Source organism: Lissotriton vulgaris, chromosome 2_1, assembly GCF_964263255.1.
Source record: "Lissotriton vulgaris chromosome 2_1, aLisVul1.2, whole genome shotgun sequence".
Lineage (NCBI taxonomy): Eukaryota > Metazoa > Chordata > Amphibia > Caudata > Salamandridae > Lissotriton > Lissotriton vulgaris.
The window spans coordinates 731,380,950-731,403,543 of NC_141687.1; the positions used below are offsets into that span (position 1 = coordinate 731,380,950).

Below are 22,594 nucleotides of genomic sequence, written 5' to 3' on the forward strand. Positions count from 1 at the left end.
CCATTTAACCTGCAAATATATGCTTACCATATTATTTTAAAAAAATCAGAATATTAGTGCTCAGCAAGTAAACTGCAGCTAGTGTGCCTGTTCACCAGTGGGTCTGCATGAAAGGTCAAGAGGGCCGCAAGTGGCCACGGGCCGTACTTTTAAGTATCAGGGCTATGACTCTTTAAGACAAATTTGTGTCGCCTTGTTGAAAATTATGTCTACCAATGACAGGGTCCGAAACAAATCAGCAATGGAAGATTGATTGCGCAAATGTGTTTCAGTACAAAGTAGCATTATAAAATATGTCTGCCAAGGCTGCCATCTCGGTCAGCCTATGGTTGGGGAGTGGGTACTACTTATCCCATGTATACATCCATAAAAGGCCATGGGCTGGCCTAAAACATGAGGGACATCCATGGAAAAAATACCTGTAGAGCCTCATCCAAACAAGCCAATGGCTGTAGAAGGATGTCCCAAAGCGCCTATGTATGTGGATTGTGTGAATTGTGTGCAAAGGCACCATGTAGTTCCAAACAGCTAAAGCCGTGTAGGGAGGCCTAAAACGGATTACAGGAGGGGTGAATATTCGTGTTCAATTGTATACTTTGGCACTGAGGTTGATGAGAAAATCTACATAATACATAGCTGCATCAGGATCCCCAAACAGGTTGTAAAAAACGTGCGTGTTTACTGTAATAATTATTATATTATTTTTTACAGGCAACAAATAAGACACTAGGATTTGATTTTTTTTTTAAATGTCCCAACATTGAATTTTTCTTTACCGTCTAGTTTTATTTATTACTTACATAGCAAATAGCAGCTAGCTCCTGGCGTAAACTGCTGGTTTCTAACGTCGATGTTGTTGTTTTCATTGGGTTTACTCCACTGTCATACACTGTAAACTTCGTCCCCATAAGATTTGATCTGTAAACATAATAACCATAGTTTATATTTATACGAGCTTAATTAAAAATGTAGGCTGTATCTCAGCAAATATTACGCTAACAGACAAAAAAAAATAGACACTGAATGTAATCGTTTCCTAATTTAGAAAATGTGCATTTCTAATAGTCTTCAGACACGGATTCCCATAAAAAATAATATTTGTTTTTGCTAATTTTGCAATGGACACGCTACGAAAAAGCAAGAGCAAATAGAAGAACCGAGTATTTAAATCAGGGTATAATTGATCCCATTTATCATTGCTGAAGAGGTAAAGGAACAGAGACGGAGGAAATATAATTTACATGCAAATACCGTATATTGTTTTTTAGAACATGATTTCTAATGTGAACATTTATAAGACACACTTAGATTGGAGCTAATAAAATAAATTCTAACTAGATACATTTTGATTTCAAAGTATGGCCACACATGCTATAATGTAAAAAAAAAACACGTATCAGTTTGTGAATATATCCAAATTATATGTTTGCAAAAACGATTACTCTATGTCACCATGAGCTCTGCCTTATGTAATGCAACTCTCATTCTCTGAGGACTTTGCCCTCTATTTCACCAGTACACCTGCTTCAACTGTTATTAATTTAACTAATCCAGTAAACAGAATAGACGGGTCCTCATTTTTAAGTTTCACCTCAATGGCACTGCACAAAATCATCTTGAGGCGAACTGTCATTTTGAGTTTCCCCAAAATGGGTCGACCTGGCACATCACTGTAACAAAGTGTATCCGCATGAATAATGAAGAGGCAGAAAAAGGATGGTTACTTCAAGTAGGTTTATTCATCCCACCCATCCGCAAGTCAGAAGTAGAATGACACCAACTGTAAAACATCCCCACCCCCGACCTTCCATCACATTTAAAGGATGCACACTGATCGGAACGAGACAGTCGCGAGCTGCGATGGAATGTCACACTTGTGACATCCACGCTCAGTGCACACGACAATCACTGTGTCAAAACTAACACTTTTGTTATGCAGGTGGGTAAAACCTTCCACCTGCATAATATAGATAAAAAAATGTCTTTAAGATTTGCCAATGCTTATTTTGTTTCATCATTGTTCTTGCAAACCTTTACTGTTAGGGAAGCTTATGGAGCCTTGTCAATCCAAAAAACAAACATTGGATAAAAGCAAATCTAGTTTATTTGTTCCCAAAAAGTACATATTGCTATAGTACTCACTAAGATTCAAAGGGACAATTTTGTGTGTAAATGCGCTCCTTGTGAAAGAACAGAATGTCAATACTCACATGAGAAGTTAGCCAATGGCTAACGTGGGGTGACCTATTACCCCATGTTATATGTTCTAATGGGTGGAAAAATGGGGGCTGGCTGTAAAACCCTGAATGTAAGTATATAATACATAGAATTTTAGTACAATCAAAAGGCCTTGGTAAAAAAACATGTAAAAAGAGCCCTTTCCTAGCAATTCTAGCTAGGAAAAAAAAGAAAATACATCTTAAAACGGAATCCCTCTTTCAGAAGGAAAGGTACTGTAGATTCACCTATCATCAGGAACTTTACCCCCTAAGTGTGCCCAATGCCCAATGCCCAACCGTCCTCCACCTTTCCTGGTCAGCAGATATGTCTAAGCTGTCAGCCCCCTCCCTAGTGGTGACAAATGCAAAAAGAACAATTGATGGACAGAATACAGAACAATGTCATACATTCACCCAAGTGCAGAGATCTGGACCTAAATCCATCATCTTTTTGCTCACCATGCCATTCCAGTTAGGACCCAGCCATATGCAAATCAGTATTTTCCCTACGCCCAATGGGATGAGTCCAGCCCGAACTGCCAGGCCAGGTCCTCCCTGGACTGGAAACAAGCATCCTAGGACCGGGGTTAGGCATTCAGCCCTCATCAGCCAGGATAGCTTGACTCCAGTGGCATGGAGAGCACAGGACCCACTTCTGGGAATACCTGTCCCACTCGGGGTGACAAATGCAAAAAGAACAATTGACGGACAGAATGCAGAAGAACGTCATACATTCACCCCAGTACAGAGATCTGGGCCTAAATCCATTGTTCTTTGCTCACCATGCCATTCCAGTTTGGACCCAGCGATATGCAAATCAGTCTTGACCCTGCGCACAATGGGAACAGTTCAGCCTGAACTGCCAGGCCGGGTCCTCCGTTGACTGGAAAGAAGCATCCTAGGACTGGTTTCTGGCTTTCAGCCCTCATAAACCAGTATAGCTTGACTCCAGTGGCATGGAGAGAACGGTACCCAAGTCTGGGCATACCCGTCCCACTCGGGTGACAAATGCAAAAATAACTATTGCTAGACAGAATGCAGAGTGCTGTTTCTGGTTCAGAGAAGAGCTGGCTTGGCAGTTCGGGCTGGACTGTTCCCATGAGGCACAGGGTCAAGACTGATTTGCAAAGTTTCAGCGCTCCATCCATCATCTCCTTGTGTTTGCTTTGCTCGCCCTAAGTTGGAAGGTTATGCCCAGACGTGGGTCCTTTGCCCACTTTGCAACTGGGTTCAAGCAAGCCTGGCTTATGAAGGGTGTTACCCTGATACCGGTCCCAGGATGCTTGTTTCCAGTTCAGGAAAGACCTGGCTTGGCAGTTCGGGCTGCACTGTTTCCATGAGGCACAGGGTCAAGACTGATTTGCATATAGCTGGGTGTTAACTGAGGTGGCCAAGTGAGCTAAACAATGATGATGGATTCAACCCAGATCTGTGACTGAGGGTGAGTGTCTGAAAAGTTTCAGCGCTCCGTCCATCATCTCCTTGTGTTTGCTTTGCTCGCCCTAAGTTAGCAGGGAATGTCCGGACGTCGTTCCCTTGCTCACTTTGCCACTGGATTCAAGCTAGCCTGGCTGATGAAGGGTGTTACCCAGAAACCAGTCCCAGGATGCTTGTTTCCGGTTCAGGGAAGTCTTGGCTTGGCAGTTCGGGTTGGACTAATTCCATGAGGCACAGGGTCAAGACTGATTTGCATATAGCTGGGTCTGAACTGAGGAGGCAAAGTGGGCTAAAGAAAGATGATAGATTCAACCCCGATCTGTGACTGGGGGTGAGTGTCTGAAAAATGTCAGTGCTCCGTCCATCATCTCCTTGTGTTTGCTTTGCCCTCCATAGGGAGCAAAGCATAACTGATGGCAAGCAATTACCCTCTACTCCGTGCCAGCCAAGGATCATCCAATGCCTCCTTCGCCAAAGATGTACCCAGGGGTCCCATCCTTCTCTTGGGGAACAGCCCCACTTACTCCTTCCCATTCTCCAGGAATTCCTTGTTGATCCTAAGGGCTCATGTATGCTATTCCCTCCTCATTAGATTCTTGGTTGGGGAGCCACAGCCAGCTACATGGGAGAAGGAAGCCTGGACCACCAGCAAGCGATAGGATGAAGCTCCAGGCATCAGCAAAAGTAAGTGTGGGAAAAAGACTCAATGTTGTGTGTGCATGCGGTGCACGTGTGCACATGTGCACGTGTGTGATGGGACGGTTCTCAATGTCCATCTCTTGGTAAACATTGGTATCATATAATATGGCAATTTTTTAGGATTTTGAGGTTATTTATGGAATGGTCCCCCTTGCCTCCTATGTTAGAATGCTGTCCCTTGCACAATTTTGGTCGTTTTTGGAAAACTATGGGCATCTATGGAATGATGTCTATTGCTCATCGCTGGTAAAATCCTGGCAGGCCCTTACATAGTTGTGATGATTTTTGGCAACTTATGTGCATTCGTGGGAAGATGCCCATTGCCCTTTGCAGGTAAAATGCCTTTGCATAATTATATGCTTCTTGGCAACTAGTGGGTATCCACCCCTGGTTAGATGCGTATTTGGCATAATGGTGGTAAACTTTAGCATATTGCTACTTGTAAACAGGTTGTATTGGAAAGGGGCGACCACTCGGTCCCCCCGAACGTATGGTAGGGGGCCCGGATCCCCCCGGGAAACCATTTTGGGCGGGGGGCGTGTCTCGGCTGGTATGCCCGAAGCGGCATAGCCGGGGCGCGCCTTTTTCCCGCCCAAGAAGGGTTGTCCTAGACACCTACACCGTTGGCCACGCCCCGTAGGCGTACCAGAAGAGGGTACACGCCCTCCCGAAGAGGAATAAAAGGAGCAACAATCCAAAGAAGCATCCTCTTGTTCCTGTGCCTGGAAGCTGCACCCTCTCGTTGCACGTGAGCCCTCGACGGAACAAGGAGCAATTTTTGAGAACATGTAATTTTTGTGTCTCTCTTTCAGCGACTCCGAACCCTCGGATCCAGGACCTCGTTGAGCAGCAAGGATCGAATATTCGACAACGATGCCTGGCAAGAAGGCCGGAAAGAAGGCAGGGACTGACCAGATGCTTCGCATGTTGATAAAGGATATGGCGAGCATGAAAAAACAGATGGCGGCAATGAACAATACGGGCAGACCGAAGAAAGTCATCGGACCAGCATTGCCGGAAGTAGTCCCCGCTGGGAGAGGTAAAAGGGCCAGGAATAGGGCGGCAGGGGGGGAGGCCCCAGTTCCAGAGTCACCCCCGTCTAGCCCGGTTAGTCCAGTGGAGGCCCCAGTTCCGATCCCGGACGCGGGCCAACCGATTCCGGTTGTAGTTACGCCCACTAACGAGGAGGATATGCCTCCGGAGTTGGCCGCTCAGTTAGCCGCATGGCTCGGCAAAAATACTGAGGGTGCTACGGCACCAGGAGACACGGCCGAAGAGGCCAGGTTACTAATGAAGCAGTTGCGGCAATCGCGAGATGCCGCGAAGGCGAATCTCCCTCTTGTCCCCCCACAGGTTCCCTCAGAACGACCGACGGCTGGCGTTGGAAAAACAGCGGGACCAGCTATGGATTCGGGTAAGCAGCCATTGCCAATGGCGAGGGAGGGGGCGTTACCCTCAAGAAGGGAAAAGGTGGTCCAACATATTCCGCTGGCCACAAAAGAATTGATTTGGGCTGATAAGTATGTGAATATGTTTTCCCTCTTGACTGACCATCACGAGGTGGAGTATGTTAAAACTCAGAAGGATTTGTGGCACCCGAGTGTGTGGCGTGCAAAAATGGCGGGATTCAGGGTGGATGAGACGATCTCAAATTGGGCCAGGGCATTTGCGATGTTTACTGCGATCATGGGGGAACGTAAGCCCGAGGTTTTGACCGAATTGGCCTGCTATCAGACACGTATAATGGATTTCTATGAAACGTATGAGGGCAATGAATGGTTGGGTTATGATAGTAAGTTTCGTAAGGCCAAGGAGCACGATTCATCTCTGACGTGGGATTGTCTCGACTCCATCTCTTGGCAGAAGCAGCTCCTGCCGGGCGAGACGAAGTCGTCTTCGCTTGGCAGGAATGGGTCGACACCCTCCCGCCATCAATTGGCGGCGCCCTTTCGAGCAGGCTCCGCTGGTGACCACCAACCGAGGAGTGGTGGGAACGGGGGTAAAAAAGGGGTTTGTTGGAACTTTAACAGAGGCAAGTGCACGAGGCCACAAGGGACATGTAAGTTCAGGCATGAGTGTGCAGGGTGCGGACACTCTTCACACCCTGAGAGTTCGTGCAGAGCCAAGAATGGTGATACAGGGGGTAGAGGAGGGGCCAAACAGGTCTAACGTCGACCATGGGGTACCGCTACCTACCCCCGTAGATATCATGGCAATGATCCCCTGGCTAAATGAATACCCTGATCATGTCTCCGCTGGGGTGTTGCGGGACGGCTTCTCGTATGGTTTCCACATCCCGGCGGGGGATTTTCGGGGGGAATCACTGTGTAAAAACCAACTGTCGGTTCAGCAGAATACGGCGGTGGTGGAAAGTAAGATTGCAAAGGAGGTTGCCCGTGGTCGGGTTGCTGGCCCATATAGGCACCCGCCAGTCACTAATTTCATTTGTTCACCGTTGGGAGTAGTCCCCAAGAAGGACCCAGGTGAGTTTAGGTTAATTCATAACTTGTCGGCTCCTAGGGGTATTTCGGTGAACGATGCGATTGATCCAGGAATTTGTTCGGTGCGGTACGCATCCTTTGATGAGGCCGTCGCCATGTTGAATCGCCTGGGGCCCGGAGCGCTGATGGCTAAATCAGATATTGAGTCGGCGTTCCGGTTGCTCCCGGTACACCCACAGGATCAGCGTCTGTTAGGTTTTGTGTTTCAAGGACGCTACTACATGGATAGATGTATGCCAAAGGGTTGCTCCATCTCTTGTGCTTATTTTGAGAAATTCAGTTGTTTTCTGCAATGGGCTTTCACCAGAGCTACGGGCTATACCCAGGTTATGCACTACCTAGATGATTTTTTGTTCTTGGGGCCAGCCGGCGACACTGAATGTGCACAGGCGTTACTGGAATTTTGCGCTCTCATGAAGCGGTTCGGCGTGCCATTGGCACCAGGGAAGACGGTGGGGCCATCTACTTCACTCGAGTTTCTTGGAATTGAGCTCGATTCGGTGGAGGGATGCTTCCATCTGCCCAGGGACAAAGTAGTGAAATTCAGGGCCTCTCTAGAACTGTGCATTAGCAAAGGAAAAGTAACTCTCCATCAGTTACAGCAAGCAGTGGGCCAGCTTAACTTTGCCCTTAGAGTGATACCAATGGTCCGCCCCTTTTCCCGCTCTATTGCACAAGCCATGGTCGGTCTCAAGGAAGGACACCACCGCACAAGACTGTCTGCAGAGGTTCGCCAGGATATGCGCATATGGTTGGCATTCCTGGCAGATTTCAACGGTCGAGTGGTGTGGAGCAAGCCACCAGCATCCTCGGACGAGCTGGGTTTGTGGACCGACTCGGCAGGGAGCGTGGGATTTGGCGCCATCTTCGGTAATCAATGGTCGGCGCAAACATGGCCGACGTGGTGGCACTCCAGTGGGCTCATAGGTAACATTGGGTTTCTTGAGTTGTTCCCCATTTTTGTGGCTCTGAAGGCATGGCCGGATGAGTTTCGTGATCGCTCAGTGGTGTTTTGGTCCGACAACATGACCGTTGTCGAATGCATAAATAATCAGGCAGCACGCTGCAAGTGGATATTGAGATTACTGAAGGAAATTGTACTACTTTGCATGAGACTGAACGTTCAGTTTAGGGCGAGGCATGTGCCGGGTGTGCTGAACCAGGCGGCTGATGCACTCTCTCGTTCCCACATGCAGGCCTTCAGGGGTTATCTACCTTCCGCGGACCTAGTGGCGGCACCATTTCCCGAAGCTCTCTGGTTACTCGGTGCCCCGGATTACAGGACCTCGTGGGAGCAAGCCTAGCCCCCAGGACAAGGAAGGCATACGAAGGAGCGTTTCGTTCCTATTGTGCATTTTTGTGTCCAGCAGGAGGGGATAATTGGGGGCAGGAGGAGTATGTCCTAAAGTTTTTAGTAGCACTCCACAAGGCAGGCCGATCAGCGGCAACGGCCAATAGGCACCGGGCCGCCATTGCATTCATGGCACAGGCGCATGGCATCAAGGACCCCACATTGTCCTTTTTGGTAAAGAAGGCACTGCGTGGGTGGCAACGCCTCGAGGGTCATAGAGTAGACGAAAGGCGCCCGATTGGGTTAGAAAGGTTGTCCCTGCTGATGTCGGTACTCCCCGCGACATGTTCCTCCCAGTCCGAGGCAGTGCTCTTCCGGGCCGCTTTCGCATTAGCATTCCATGGGGCTATGCGGGTGAGCGAGCAGGTGGCAAAAAATAAGAAGGATATGGGGGGGGGTCTGTGTCGGGAACACATTCTGATCAAGGGTGATTCAATGGTAGTCACAATAGCCAGGTCCAAGACCGATCAGGGTGCTATGGGGGACAGTATTGTTGTCCAGCGCATGCGAGGGTCCCCCATGTGCCCAGTGAGATGCGTTGAGGAGTATTTAGCGCAAAGAGCGGTAGCATGGGGGGGAAGCTTGCTGAGACACACCGACGCCACCCCACTGACTAGGTTTCAGTTTCAGCGGGTGCTAACAATGGCAATCGCGGCAGCGGGCTTGGACCCGGGCGATTTTGGGACCCATTCCTTTAGGATAGGGGCTGCTACAGAGGCTACAACCAAGGGTCAGAGTGTGGAAAAGGTGAAACAATTGGGATGATGGTCCTCGAACTGTTATAAAAGGTATGTGCGGTTGCACATGTTGTGAAGCCAATGTCATGCACTCACGCTTCTTGTCTTCTGTTTGGTTTACAGTTTCGCGAGCATGCTATGCGGGGCGGACTGTGCAGTCGACCCGACACCTGGGGACCAGCGGTCAAAGACCACCGGCTGAGGAAAGAGTGGTGTGGGTCGTGGCCACTCATACGTGAGGCGTGCCGGGGACGTATTCAAAGCAGGTGACATGATTCACGCAGCTGGGGAATACGGGTGCAGGGTGACCTTCCACGGAAGGGGCGGGCTCTGTATTGACCAATTTCAATGTTTTGTTGAGGGACTGTTAGAGCGGACAAGGTCATCGCCGTCTATAATCATAGTACACCTGGGAGGCAATGATTTGGTGACACTCGGTCGGCGAGTACTCCTCGAGCGGGTTCTATCCACTGTTAGCTGGTTGGCGAGAAGGATTCCGGGGTGCACGATAGCATGGTCACACATGATTCCCAGGAAGGTGTGGCGGGGGGCCCTCTCTGTATCAGCTTTGAATCATTCAGTAAAGAAAGTCAATAACAAGCTTGGTAGGTTGTTTCGCTCGGCGCAGTTGCACTGTATTCCGCATGGATGTATTTCGGGGGGATCACATGTATCTCGAAGATGGGGTCTATTTGTCCCGGGAGGGGAATGTCTTACTCATAGGAGACTTCATAGCATGGTTTAGGGGATTGTAAAAGCATGACCTTTAGTAGGAGTGTGGGGGGGCCGGATAGCCGGTCAACTATCCGGCCTGTGGCGGTAAGGTCATGATCGGTGAGCAGTAATTTCATGGTCCCTAGAGGGGGGGCGCCACCCATTATGGATGGGAGCGCCCGGGGGGAGGCGGCCATTGGCCCCTCACACGGGGAGGCGGCACCCACTAAGTAAGGGGTCACCTAAGGGAAGGCGGTCATAGGCCCCTCCCAGGGGAGGAGGCGGCTGGATGCCCCTCCTATGAATTTCCCGGGGCCAGGATATCCGTGACGGCGGATGTGATAAACAGTGTGGGGTGGGAGGGGGGTCCACGCTACCTTCTAGACACCTCACACGAGTCCTCGGACGACCATTAAGATGGCGTTGAGTTAAATAAGGGGCCCCCGCTAAGACAAGGGAAATTGGAAGTTGGCACAGAGGTACAGTCCTCTGTGCGCCCGCCCCTCACACCGTGAGGGGGGAGTTCTGGTAGTAGGGATCTGACAACAGTTACGACCTTGCCGTTGGCCCGTAAGGTTAGGATGTACAATTTTTATTTAGAAAGTATGCATTTGCAGGATGTTTAGACTCGGCTAGGAGAACCTTTGTATTAGAGATTTGTTAAGGTTAGCCAATAAACGTGTCTGCATCGTAATGTCATAAATGAAAAATTGTACATTATATGAAACTGTTATTTTAATGTTTTAATTTTGTTTCATATTTTAATAAATACGGCCGGGAGGGTAACTCCCTCCCGCCTTCCAAAAGTTCAGAACTGCGTCCGTCTTCCCATCCTTGGGGATTGTGTTGGGAGGGGGTGACAGGCATCCCGGCCATATGGAAAGGGGCGACCACTCGGTCCCCCCGAACGTATGGTAGGGGGCCCGGATCCCCCCGGGAAACCATTTTGGGCGGGGGGCGTGTCTCGGCTGGTATGCCCGAAGCGGCGTAGCCGGGGCGCGCCTTTTTCCCGCCCAAGAAGGGTTGTCCTAGACACCTACACCGTTGGCCACGCCCCGTAGGCGTACCAGAAGAGGGTACATGCCCTCCCGAAGAGGAATAAAAGGAGCAACAATCCAAAGAAGCATCCTCTTGTTCCTGTGCCTGGAAGCTACACCCTCTCGTTGCACGTGAGCCCTCGACGGAACAAGGAGCAATTTTTGACCCACCCACCAGCCCCTTATGGCAACGTTAGTACTGCAATAAAATTGATTTGCTTTGATAATATCTTTTCTCTCCTGGTTTAGTGGTTAATGAAGATGTCAATGTTTGTACTGCAATTAAAATAATTTGCTTCATAACATTTTCTTCCCCAGTGGAGCGGAGTATCACAGTCTAATTGAAAGATGTGTTGAATGTTTAGATAAGAGGATAAATATTGCAATATAGAGTTTATTTTCTTTCTTCAATAGGTATATAAAACGTCGTATTTATTTTTGGTCGGGCGGTAAGGTCATGATCGGTGAGCAGTAATTTCAAGGTCCCTAGAGGGGGGCGCCACCCATTATGGATGGGAGCGCCCGGGGGGAGGCGGCCATTGGCCCCTCACATGGGGAGGCGGCACCCACTAAGTATGGGGTCGCCTAAGGGAAGGCGGTCATAGGCCCCTCCCAGGGGAGGAGGCGGCTGGATGCCCCTCCTACGAATTTTCCGGGGCCAGGATATCCGCGACGGCGGATGTGATAAACAGTGTGGGGTGGGAGGGGGGTCCACGCTACCTTCTAGACACCTCACATGAGTCCTCGGATGACCATTAAGATGGCGTCGAGTTAAATAAGGGGCCCCCGCTAAGACAAGGGAAATTGGAAGTTGGCACAGAGGTACAGTCCTCTGTGCGCCCGCCCCTCACACCGTGAGGGGGGAGTTCTGGTAGTAGGGATCTGACACCGGTTACGACCTTGCTGTTGGCCCGTAAGGTTAGGATGTACAATTTTTATTTAGAAAGTATGCATTTGCAGGATGTTTAGACTCGGCTAGGAGAACCTTTGTATTAGAGATTTGTTAAGGTTAGCCAATAAACGTGTCTGCATCGTAATGTCATAAATGAAAAATTGTACATGATATGAAACTGTTATTTTAATGTTTTAATTTTGTTTCATATTTTAATAAATACGGCCGGGAGGGTAACTCCCTCCCGCCTTCCAAAAGTTCAGAACTGCGTCCGTCTTCCCATCCTTGGGGATTGTGTTGGGAGGGGGTGACAGGCATCCCGGCCATATAAGAATACGACAAATCCTATCATTTTATTAAATTGGCATCCTATCTTGTGCAAGGTTAAAGATGAAAAGAGAATGAGGTAAAAAGTAATATTAGGCCATGTCCCTTATCTATCTAAAAAGGCTAACTTTACCCTCAAACATTCTCATATCAAAACAAAAACTTGTTTATCATAACAGGTCCCCTCAGGACTGTATCTTACTTTATTCTTTTCATGAAAAATGCTTTTCAGGGAAAACATTTACCATTCCATATTTTGGATCTGTAAGTGGGAATTTTTATTGTGCCTTCCTTTACATACTGCACTACTTAGATATGGGTCTCTTGACAAAAGTTTAAAAGTATATGGAAGACAGTAAGAATGCTGAAAACTCCCACATTTTTATAAGGTAGGCGAAGATAAAATGTGTATAGCAACATGTTTTCAATATAAAAATCAACATTTAGTTTGGAATATCTTTAGGACCTTTGTGAGATTATTTTGGGTCAAATATCCCAGCATATATGCGTATGCCTGCTCGCCTAATGATTTATTTGCAAATCAATCTTTACATACATGGCAAAAGCAGTCGAAAATGGCAGCAATGGGCATTGCTGCGGTTTCCGAGCATATATGCTGTTTTTCTCTCAATTGATTCAGTCTGGAGAGCCCAATTAATTAATATTACAAACAGTCTTTTATGTTGCCTGCATAAACTACATATATATAAAATTGCTTATTCAACTCAACTGATATTTGTCATTAAGGGCCAATATATCTTCTTTAGCCAAAACATTTCTGAGGATGGTCTTGCATACTGATGAAATTAGAGACAGAATCTTCGACTGTGCTTTCACTTCTTCTCTATAAACTAAGAGGCACATTTACCAAATTGTCATGCAGCGCAGCAAATCACCTTGCTGCGCTGCAGGACAGTGAAAGAAAGGGTAGGAAAGCACAGTTTTTAACATGATACCGAGCATTCCTGCCTTTTCCCAGCTCTGGTGCACAATGTGAGGCATTTTCTGCCTTCTATGTGTGTTGAAGTATGCAGCACACAAGAAGGAATTGCCTCAGGGGATACAGTATGCAGTATGCAGCACCCATAGAAAGAAGAAAAATCAGGAGAAATACATATTTTTCTCCTTGTTACACCTCACCTGAGGGCATAGCAGTTTTGGTGCATTCCCAGGTCTCCCACTTGTGATTAATCTGGGAATGCGTCAACATCCATGGAGTTTGCATGGGAACACTCACACACCACCCATGGAACACCTCCCTGAGGCAGAGTAGTGCAACAGAGCGATTTGCTCTGTGTGGCGTTATTCTGGATTCATAAAGCCATTTGGGGCCACACATGGTGGCCTTACATGGCTTGTTGCACCCTGTCACCTGGTGCAAGCGACGCAATCCTATGATAAATATAGCCCTAACTTGTAAATACACATCTATGAATCATCTGCTCTACACATTGGACACATTCCTTATTAAAAGAGTTGACTTTTTATTCATTGGCTATTGTCTATATTACCTTAATTCACGTTGTACTGACGTGGTTATTGTATGACGGTTTGCATGTTATGTACCCCATGGTTTTCTTTCAATCATGACTTACATTATAAAGACATTATTTTCAAGTAATCTTGTATCACAGACATCTGTTCTTTTTGCCTGTTTTCGTTGAATCAGCTCAAATCTGATTTGATATTGAAATTTGTCTTATTGATTAAGACCAGGTGAAATACATTTGAATGTCACCTTTTGGGACATTAAATATACTCATTAGGTTCTTAATTTTACTGAAAATGATCCCCTAGTTGGTCATTCACCTTTACTCAATTGAACCAGTGGCAGCACAATTAGGTAGAAAATAATAAATTTTAATTTGGCTGAAGCTACAACAGCATGACGGAACCCAACCAAAGATCAAACATCACATTTCCTCATCCACTTCAGGAATTGTCCATGGTTGAGGGCCTCAAGAGAGGATAGTAGATTTACTGTTGATTGTACCTGACAAGCTCTTCATATTTGAAAATAATGCTTTGTAAATTAATTTTTCGGAATCGCCATGCAATCACTTTTTCACTGCGGTCCATGCACAGTAAGAAATCAATCGTACAAGAGCTTCTGTAGCTAGTATGCACTGATATGCATTTCTAAGGTTCCTGAAAATCTTCTTAGTTATCTACATATCATTTTAATCCTAGTTCCATAGAAACCATCATTCCCTAAATAACCTAAATAACCTAAATGATTATACCTAGGGCTCGCGGTTTTATGGTATCTATTTTTTTGATATTTACCTCTGTATTTATCCATATTCATTTTTGGTCAACCTTATATGTATTTATCCATATTTACTATGGGTTTTTTGAAAAAAAATAAAGCTGAAACTGGTAAATTTCCTCATTTAGTTAACCAATAAATATGCATTTTCACTTGCATGACTGCCAGGTTTCAGTGATATGAACACCTGTAGAAGATAAATCAATGCACTAATATGAAAATATGAAAATATGCACATTTCAGCATCCGCCTGGTGCATATCCACTGCTGTTTATGCCTCTTTACTAAAATTCCTTCCAGTCATGGAAAAGTGCATTTAGAACCACTCAAAAAGCACCCAATTTCTGTTTTTATCCACATTTTAAAAATAAATACAGATAAGAAAATAAATGATTTTATGCCTTAATTACAACCAATTGGTTATTTGGAAAGCATTTAAATGGCAACAGTCAGATCTAAATAGACGAGATTTGGATAGCACTAAAATGTCTTAGAAGCTTGGGAGCCATTGAGACCCTGCCCTTGAAGACTTTCAGGCCAGTTAAGACCATTGGATCTACCCTGCCTTCTGCCCCTGGCAGAGGCTCTTGTTGGACTTCACATCCTTGGTTTGGTATTCCCCCAAACATTGAGCTTTCACTACTCCTTCTACATGTACCCAGGGACTATAAATTAAATACTATTAGTGGGGCTGCACTCATTGTGCCATCCACAGGAGGAGCCTTTACAAATGTGTCTCAGGCCTGCCACTGCAGCCTATATTGCAGTTTTAAACTACCACATCGACCTGGCAAGATAAATGTTTTGCCAGGTCTAAACCTTCCTTTTTAAGTTTCATAATGGACCCCTGAGTTAACCCTAAAAGTTTAAAGGTCAGGGTTCACTTAAGTTTTTAATGTCCTGGCAGTGAAAAAGTCCTAAAGTATTTTTTCACTGTTGTAAGGTCTAACCCATTTATTAACACTGGGTTACCTAATTACATTTAAGTGATTACTTTGGAAAAATCTACTGTTTACACTCAAATGAATTTTAATTTAAAATCATCTTTATTGTTAAAGTCGGATTTTCGGTCACAATTCTGAAAATGTCACTTTTATAAAGTTGACATTTTCTTGTCCCAACAATTTGTGCCTTCTGCCAATGTCCCTGGTCACGTTACTCTGAGTGGCTCTACTGTAGGGGTTTGTGTATTTCACCCACGCAGACAGTGACACAAAGGGGTAGGGGCGGAACTTTCCCATGCCCCACTTGCACTTCAAATGACTTGCCACCAGCACACACAAAGGAATCTGACACCAATTTTGTTTATCAACCCAAACTTCTTGGAGCCTCGCAAGGGGAAGTGAAGAACCTTCCTGAGCCAGAAGTGAGGGTAGTATTTGGAAACCCAACATACAAAGGCTGGCACCAAGTATAAATATTGGATCTCCAGAGCGACTTATCAGAAAAATCCTGGACCTGTCCACAATACAGAAGAAGTACTGCCCTCCTGTCAGATGGCTTTCCTGCTGCTTGAGGACTACCTTGCAGTCTGAGAAGGAAGACTGGACCTGCTTATCTTCATTCTACGCTAACCTGAGTGACTCCAAGGGTCCGTTGGCTGACCGCCTGTTTGCGATATGGGGATAAAACAAGTTCCAGTGTCCTCCCTCCAAATGCCCAGCAGACCTGCTGCAACTAGTCTTTCTTGGACCTGTAAATGAGCCTTCCTGAGCTCTGCTGACCTCTGCTGGAGTGAGTTCATGATACCCAAGAGTTCCCCCCAGGCGATGGACCTTAGACTGGCATCAGTTTGACCACCTCCCAAGACAACAAGATGAAAGTCTGATGTTTTGGACCCATTCACACCAGGAGTCTGCCGCCCGTGATGGCTGCCAATGCAAAGCTATGGTGAAGACCTGCTCTTTGACCTACATTGACCACAATTGACGATCAACAATGCAAGATCTGAACTTCATGCTACAGTAATGAGGGCCAATGTGAAGATACTGCAGTGGCCATTAGGCTCTTTGTGCTACAGCAGCTATACAAAACACACTGCCCTGCCTGCTATGCATGCTACAGTGACGACCATCCATGACGCTTTCCATATATCTTGCTGTCTCCTTCATCGTGAATAGAAGTCTTTGAACCAAGCTTTAAGAAGAAACCCCTTACAGTGGATCTAACACAGTCCCTGTATCTGACTAGTGCTCCATCATGGTTGGTCTAAACCTGTGACTTCCCCGGCCTACTACGACCAGATTACCCTGGGTGCCCTATTTTTACCTAAAACCTTAAAATCTTTCATTCTTATGATTGGATTTTTGTCATTTTGGCATCAATTTCCTTATTAAAAGTTCCTCTATTTTTCTAAATTGTTTTCAGATTTTTCTTCTGTTGTGTTTTTACCTTATTACTGTTTGTGAACTGCATAAATACTTTACACTTTGCCTTTAAGTTAAGCCTGACTGCCTTGTGCTAAGCTACCAAAGAGTTAAGCAAAGGTTAATTTAGAGGCTTTTATGATTCACCTTGATAAGGACAGTGGTTGGTGCCTGAGTGGGGCTTGCAGCCACATCAACCAATAACGCAGTTTCTTACAACTATTCTCTATTTGCCAGATGGACATTTCTGCATGAAAATTCTTCCACAGTGGGGTTTTGAACCCCACTGTTGAACCTGTTGAAGGTCCTCTGGCAGAAATCTAGTGGTTCTCTTAAGAGATCGGTGAGTTTTTATCATCAAAACAAAGGTGTGAATGTGGGTATCAATAGCATGTTAAACTGAACAGAAAAGATCAAGACTTGAGCTTTTGAGAGCTAAACTTTACTTTAAATCTGCCCTTTCATATAATTAGATATTGAAATTTTCCATTGCTTGCTAGGGGTTTAAATAATTACAGAATACTAAAAAAGAATAATTTTCACTTTTACTTCACAATTAGCTCTAAAAGTGACACTCTCAAATATATAAAAAATACAATCAGTTGACAAGCTTATAAAATGTAGCAGAGTGACAATACACATCTAGAGAAAATTCAAAGCAGTGGTGAAAATATTATTTTGCCTAAGACCCACATAGATGTCTAGTGGTCACATTGTAGCTTGACTGATATATTAAATTTTACAAATGAAGTAATAGTACTGTCTGCCTAGTGCGTAAATATGACTAAACATTAGATAACCATGCTTTGAATTCAGAAATCCCATCCATTACATCAAGTAATAACATCATAAATACCACTAAGAGCTAATTTAGGATTCACAAAGTTAAATATTTAACTCAAATGCAAATGATGTTGTAGTAGAAGACTCGTAGTCGTTGGAGAGTCCAACAGGTATTTATTGTAGAGAAGCTACACATCAGACATGAGAGCGAGGTGAAAACCCAAGGGAATACAACAGATGTTAAAATACTTGTTTCTGATACAGTGGCCTTACCTAAGTTTCCCAATAAAACTTTCTCCACCTCTCGACAAGTCAGTAGGGTCTATTGAGATGAGGTAATTGGAGGTTTTGCTCTTCTTTCGTTTTCTTCCCGCTAATAAAAACACCTGCAGTAAGAAGAAATACATTACACTGAAGTTGACCTAATAAGTATATATTATTGTGTTCAGAATGCAATACTGCCATTGAAATACATTTCGAGACTTTATTGCACAAACCTGCATTTGCTCACTAATATACTGCAATTCATCATAAATTCACGGGCCCTCATTTAGAGATGGATGATCACTGAAAATAATGTATCATGGAGCATGTGATAAATCCAAAGCAAAAACCAATGGGGGAATTTCTTGCACACAGGAACATTTCAATGGAGGAATTTAAACCAAATGCTTTTACTTCAAATTATCACCCCCTCTACAAATCTGAGGATTTTCTTCCTATCACTCATATGTAAATCAATCCCATAATCCTGTTTACAATATTTATTATAGATTTACATCAGCTAATGGACACATGTTATGATAGTTCTTCCTCTTCATTAGACTTGAGGATTTAAAAAAAATTGGAGCTCTATGAAACCAGACATCACTTCCAAATCGAGTTTGAGTAGATCACACAGAAAAGAAGAAATTATATACAACTTATCAGGGATGTAAGTAATAAAGAGATGAATGATGTGTATCACTCTTCTAATTGTTTTGTAGCAAAGAGCAAAGATAGCTGGGCTTTGTTTTGGCTTGGGAATTTCATGTAACATGAAATTTGTTATTGTTCTTGTGGTCCCCTACCTAATGCCTCATATTGTCTTAAATTATTATTTGATAATTATTTATGAACTTATTTTTTGTAGAGTTGTTAAATATTGCATTTCATTTTGTTTTTCATTTGTTAACAGATATAATTTTCTTTGAATGAAATAACAACACAAAATATTTCAATAAAATACAAATAGAAAAATAGTATAAAGTAAAGTGTGCTATAATATGTGATATGCATATTAAATATAAAATGGCAAATGTATATCCAGCAATTACCAATGTGGTAATAAGCTACTTAATTACAATTTACATTATGATAAAGTTACTATCCTTATCACAAAATGATACTGTGAATGGAACACCCTATCATAAACTATGGGAAGAAAGAGAGAGAAAAGAACAGGAGAAGAGTAAAAATAGGGTCAAATATAAAATGATTTTCTAACAGAATATATATATAGCTGAAATTAAATGAATATGGATATATGTAAATCTTAAAGAAGAAGAGAAAAGGTAAAGGTATGAAAGAAATATTCATAAAGGTCAAACGTTTCTATGAGAAGAACATGATTGAGCACATGTCACAAAATTGGTTAAGGATAAACCAAAAATACTTTACACATTTGTTTTATGGAAAAAACACGCACACCAACAATTATCTGATTCGCACATGTGCTATTGCACTAGAATAGATATGATTCTTTAGAAAATGTGTTTACAACATAAGATGATTTGTTGCTGAAAAGCAGCAGCCCTATGGTGTGAACATAGGTAAACCTTGAGCTGAAAAAATGTTTTTTAACATAACTGGAAAGTGCTAAGTTCATGAAGCATATCTTCTATTCCAGGAGATGTGTTTGTGTAGCCTTCTTTTTGGCTGATGCAGTCATGTCCATGCCTACACTGTTTGTTACAGGAGCTATTATGGGCATGTTTAATAAAAGGACTTTCCTAATCTTTGTTGATGATAACTTTAATAATTGGAAATCAGACAACTGTACACAACCAAACTGTATTTTGAATTAATCCTAGCCAGTCTTTATCCACCCAAGAAACTCATAGCTAGTACCGTAGACAAGCATCATTACATTAGCAACTCTAACACCACTATGCATTCTACAACCCATAACAGCTGCCTGCAAAGATCAGATTTCTAATACAGAACTAGAATGCACCTGCACTGTGAGACATGCTTTAGAATTGCTCACTTCCCAGTACAGAAGGCTCAATATGTACATGAAAATGTTTCTTATTTCTGCTACTGAAAGTTCTTGAAATAAATGAGTCCCCAAACAATATCCTTTGAATGTGTTAGTATTATACATTGAAGGTCTTCCAGACTGTGAAATTGTATATTCTTCGACAGCGTTAACTGAGTTTTAAAATAGTACCCAGATTGCTCTCTGATTTACAATGTCAATTATTTTGAAAAATGTTTTACATATTGATACTTGAATGTAGCGGTTAGAGTTGCAGTGCACGTAATTATTTTAATCAGCAGGAAAACAACGCGTTTCGCAATGTAGCTTGATCACGTTTACAAATTCCAACCAAACATGTGTCCTTTTACTCTTTCCCAAAAGACGTAAACATCAAAAGTGGACTTTCACCCAAGTACATTGGTACTGGTTTTGGCAGACATTTTGAACTAGTCAAACACTACAGATATCGTATCCGACACTCGTAATTTGTTACAGTGATGACAATTTGCCCTCCACATCGTATTTATCAGTAACAATTTGTAATCTGTTCATATTCACAGAAAAATTCATTATTGACATTACGACATTCATTATTTGAATGTTCGATTCATGTGATCTTCAGTTATATGAGAAAAAGATGTTGAAATTAGAGGACGAGATCACTACTAAAAAACAAAGTAAATTCCTAAGAGATTATAAAGACTATCAATCAGGTCGCACATTAACCTTTCAAAGAAAATATGACCATCTCTTTGACAAACCACTTGTGGGGAAAAGTATCAATCCTGACACACAGATGCAAGCAGCAGCTGTGGAAAGCGATGCTTCTGATGAAAGTCTCCCTGATGTATCCCCGGCGAGATTAAATCAAGTTATCTCGGATGATCAACAAAAAAGAAATAGGAATTTTTTATTGCAATTCCAAGTCCTGAACCAGGGACGAACGGATCCACAACAAGACCAAGGAGCCCAAAGGGGAAGAGGCAGAGGAAATCGGGGAAGGCCAAGAGGAACAAACAAGCCAAAGCAAGACAGAAGCGCAGAAAAATCGCCCATGGGAGTAATGACACGGAGCAGCAAGGCCAAAATATGACGGTAATTAACCTTTCTACCAGACCTCTAACTGTACATGAGAACGATGTATTGTCATTGGGGTTATCTTTTTGTCCGTCTACCAACTTTAATTACGCCCAGACAAGGATTGATTTATTTTATTTCCTGGGGGGGAGGCAGTGAGGAAGTCAGACAATCAGGAAAAAAGAGTAAATTATTCCAGGAACCACAGGATCAGGGGGACAGAGAAATGTCCGGAGTGTCTTCAAACGGGGGTATACAGATGTTCCCTCGGTAGGCGTTCCATTGACCCCAAATTTTACTCCACGCCCTAGGCTTGCCCCTAGCCAAATATACCATCTTCTCTCCAAACATGCACCAGTCCATATTCTCCTTCCATACTGACACGGTGGGAGGCTATTGGGAACCCCACAGCTGCGCAATATCTCTCTTTGCGATCATGTTCCCAAGTGCCGCCCACCGGGCCTGGGCAACGTTGTAATCATTCGGCTCCCACACATTCAACAAACATCTACGAGCCTCAGGCATCAGAGCGACCCCGGTGACACACTCCATTACCGCATGCACACGTCGCAATGCGCCGCCACCTCACGACACTCCCAAAGGATATGAAGAAAGGTGGCACTCATTCCACATCCGCGCTTACACAACCCATCCGAGGAAAAACCCATAGCAACCAAACGAGGACCCGTAACATACACACGATGAAGAATTTTGAGCTGGACGAGATGGAGACGGGCAGTATTGGCGACCTCTTTCGGGGAGGATAGTGCGGACTGCCAGTCTTCTTCATCCAACTCCAGCCCGTCCCCGGTCCAGGCCTCCCTGAGACGCACAAGGAGATCTGCCCAATTGTTAATTAATTTATTATAAATCAAGGAGATCGTACTATCAGGCAGATGACTGTCAAGTATACGGTCATCGAGTGTGGAAGATTCAGGAACATTATCACCAGCAGTGAAGACAGACAGCAAAGCGTGGCGAACCTGTGCATACCTGAAGAACTCCCTATCACTCAACTCGTACTCACTTTGAAGCACCGCAAAGGTCTTCACCGCGCCTTTCACCCAGAGATCACCCACTCTGCTAATGCCGATCATATCCCAGTTCTCAAAACCTTTCGTTGTCCAGAGGCATCCCAGTCTTTCAGAAGCATACAAAGGGGTCGCTCGTGTCAATCGATCATTCCATCCCATGGCCGCATTGGCATCTTTCCACACACTCACCGCAATCTTGGTGGGTCCCATTAGGTTCCTCCCCTCCGTCCGAGAGTAGAGCGCTCTGTCTCGAAAGCCGGATACGGACCGGGTGCATACGTTCAAGGCTTTACATGAGACCCTTAGTCTTCTTTCTGAAAGTCAACCTTATCCAGAAGGGCAATGCATGATGCTGAAACTGATAAGAGCCCCTCAAAGTCAGGCTATGTTTCTGTAAAACCTTACATTTTGGCACCACAAGCTCTGAGTGGGACAAAGCTGTTTTTGTAGCTACCAAACTCAGTTCATCACTGCAGTTATTTGCCTCCTTCTTACAAAATCTGCAGCATGGCAATGCAGTAAGATGTAACTGGTTATGGCTCCATGCAGTCAGATATCTCTTTTCATTGGGCCACGGCTAAAATGATAAGACAGTCACTCCTGATCTTTCCCACAGCTACCAGACCTTCAGGGATCGCTCCCATGATCCAGGTCTCTTTCTATGTAGGGCTACCACAGCGTACCGTGCAGTCCAGTTCCAATTGGGTTGCTGGTTCACCTACATTGGATTAAACCCTTCTGTCATTTTTTGTGTGACTGAGGAAGTACATGGAACCAAGCCTTTAACATATGGAGAGTACTTTTAGTCTCTGGGTTCAACTGGAGAGCATACAACATCCCAGGCCTCTTCCATGTCAGGCCAGACAGAATCTTCCTTCTTTGTCTCAGTCATTATTAGGTCAAGAAGTG

At 44.4% G+C, this 22,594-nt stretch overlaps 1 protein-coding gene across 3 annotated transcripts in view; it reads right to left on the reverse strand.

Annotated features, from left to right (window-relative positions):
- Window positions 1-22,594, reverse strand: part of TUB (TUB bipartite transcription factor) — a 536,930-nt gene that overhangs the window by 42,348 nt on the left and 471,988 nt on the right. For all 3 annotated transcript variants that reach the window (XM_086956017.1, XM_086956015.1, XM_086956016.1), the window contains exons 8-9: window positions 17,606-17,718; window positions 801-918 (exon numbers count right to left, since the gene is read on the reverse strand). In XM_086956017.1, the coding sequence (XP_086812143.1) occupies window positions 801-918; window positions 17,606-17,718 (231 nt within the window). The remainder of the gene's footprint in view (window positions 1-800; window positions 919-17,605; window positions 17,719-22,594) is intronic.